Below are 2,107 nucleotides of genomic sequence, written 5' to 3' on the forward strand. Positions count from 1 at the left end.
ACTTACAAGGATGACAAGAGACAAATATTGGTAATACGTACAGTTTCACATCTCATTATAAAATCGTGTCTTATACATTGTTGGGTACTCGATTACTCACTACCATGGGACTACTCATTAGTTTGTAAAAAATTATCCGTTGTGGTTTCTCAAATACATATCATGTCTTACCCTTCCGACTCTTGTTTAATAAGGGGTTTATACGTATAAAAGCTAAAAAGTCAATTCACGAAAAAATAACGAAATATTTAGAGGTATAATTCGGATAATCAGTATCACCTATTTTCCATAGTAGTTATTATTTTTAGAAAAATAAATCTTATACCACAATAAACGAATCTTATATTGTCTGTATAAACTATAAAACCTTAACAACATGCATCTAGAATACATAAAGTACTTGTGCCATCTAAACAAGTTACTTTTTTGACAGGATTTGCATAAGCAAAGCAACCAAAAAGAAAGAAAGGTATATCTATATGGCAAGAAACTTGGTCCCATTCACACCTCCAACAAATGTTAAGTTTGTGTATTTATTCAACAAGACCAATCTTAACATTTTCATCATCAAACACAAATTTAACATTCAAAGATGGAATCAAAGGTGGCTCGATTTTATCAAGATTTCGAACCCTCAATGGAGTGGGTACCCGAAGATGATTCAGATACCCTTCTCATCTATCTTCCAGGTTTGTTTTATTCGTTAACGCCAAAAATTCTAATTCGAATCCATGAGTATTAGACTATATGACATTGTTTGTATAGTCGAGTGTTAATGTTGTAATTATATATATGGATAAATGATATAATACAAGAATCCTTAAAGTACATTAACGTACAAAAATACATATATTCATGAAATTGATCCATGAAATCACATCACAAGATCTCAAATCATCAATACATACCCAATTAATTATCTATTCACCGAAAAAAATATATTTGGATCGTTAATCGATCGATTTTTTACTTTTCTTCACGAAAATCGTTTTGAGCGTATTGCGGATTCTTGAGTGTGTTTTGTATTTTGGCTTTTGAGCGTTTTTGTTTTTTGGCCTTGAGCATTTTGTTTTTGCCTTGAGTGTAATTCGCGTATATTTTTGTATGCTAAGAATTATTGTACGATAACCTAACCTCTATATATATGTTATGCTAATGAGAATACATGTATCGATTAAACCATAATTTTAATCGGTCGACGCATTCTCATTAATTAACATAACATTTATATAATTACAATATTAACACTCGACTACCCTCGTCTGATACTGTGAATTTTTTAATTATAAGGTTTTGCTAAAGAACAATTGAGGTTTCAACTAAGAGCAAGAAACTTGATTCTTAGCGGTGAACGAAAGCTCCACGAAAACACACGGAGTCGATTTCGTGTGGAGTTTCCAGTTTCCGCAAATTGTGATCTCAACAAAATTAGTGCAAAATTCGAAGGAAACATTCTCTTTGTTAGGCAACCCAAAATAATCACACCAGCACCCAAGCCAAAGGATGCTAAACCTGCAGCCGTTGCAACAACACCTCAAAAGCCTGTGGATGCTAGACCTGCAGCCGTTGCAACAACACCTCAAAAGCCTGTGGAAGCTAAACCTGCAGCCGTTGCAACAACACCTCAAAAGCCTGCGGATGCTAAACCTGCAGCCGTTGCAACAACACCTCAAAAGCCTGTGGATGCTAGACCTGCAGCCGTTGCAACAACACCTCAAAAGCCTGTGGAAGCTAAACCTGCAGCCGTTGCAACAACACCTCAAAAGCCTGCGGATGCTAAACCTGCAGCCGTCAACACCTCAAAAGCCTGTGGATGCTAAACCTGCAGCCGTTGCAACACCTCAAAAGCCTGTGGATGAATCAAATGAAGATAAAAAATTAATTCAAAAGAAAGAAGTAGTGAAGGATGAAGATGACCCGAAGAGGGACGTGGAAGAAAGACGAGAAAAAAGCGAAGCGAAATGTTGTGTTCATGAAAATGAGTCAAAGATGAAAACAAGTGAGTTGGTCAAGATGGTATTGGAGAAGTATAAACGAGCGGCTGGTGAGTTGGCCGTGAAGCTAAAGGCATCGGGTTATGGCGTGAACACGATTGCGATTCTGGTGG

The 2,107-nt window shown here is 36.5% G+C and overlaps 1 protein-coding gene across 1 annotated transcript; it reads left to right on the top strand.

Moving 5' to 3' along the window:
* The first annotated feature begins 491 nt into the window (after positions 1-491).
* On the top strand, positions 492-1,900 carry LOC143554642 (uncharacterized). The gene is made up of 2 exons (XM_077044356.1): positions 492-689; positions 1,291-1,900. Exons 1-2 carry the CDS (start codon positions 593-595, stop codon positions 1,818-1,820), a joined length of 627 nt encoding a protein of 208 aa, XP_076900471.1. The 5' UTR covers positions 492-592; the 3' UTR covers positions 1,821-1,900.
* Positions 1,901-2,107: the final 207 nt, after the last annotated feature.

The sequence above is a fragment of the Bidens hawaiensis genome, unplaced genomic scaffold (genome assembly GCF_021521415.1).
Source record: "Bidens hawaiensis isolate Kalapana, Puna unplaced genomic scaffold, B.hawaiensis_p1.1 tig00017777_1, whole genome shotgun sequence".
Taxonomy (NCBI): Eukaryota; Viridiplantae; Streptophyta; class Magnoliopsida; order Asterales; family Asteraceae; genus Bidens; species Bidens hawaiensis.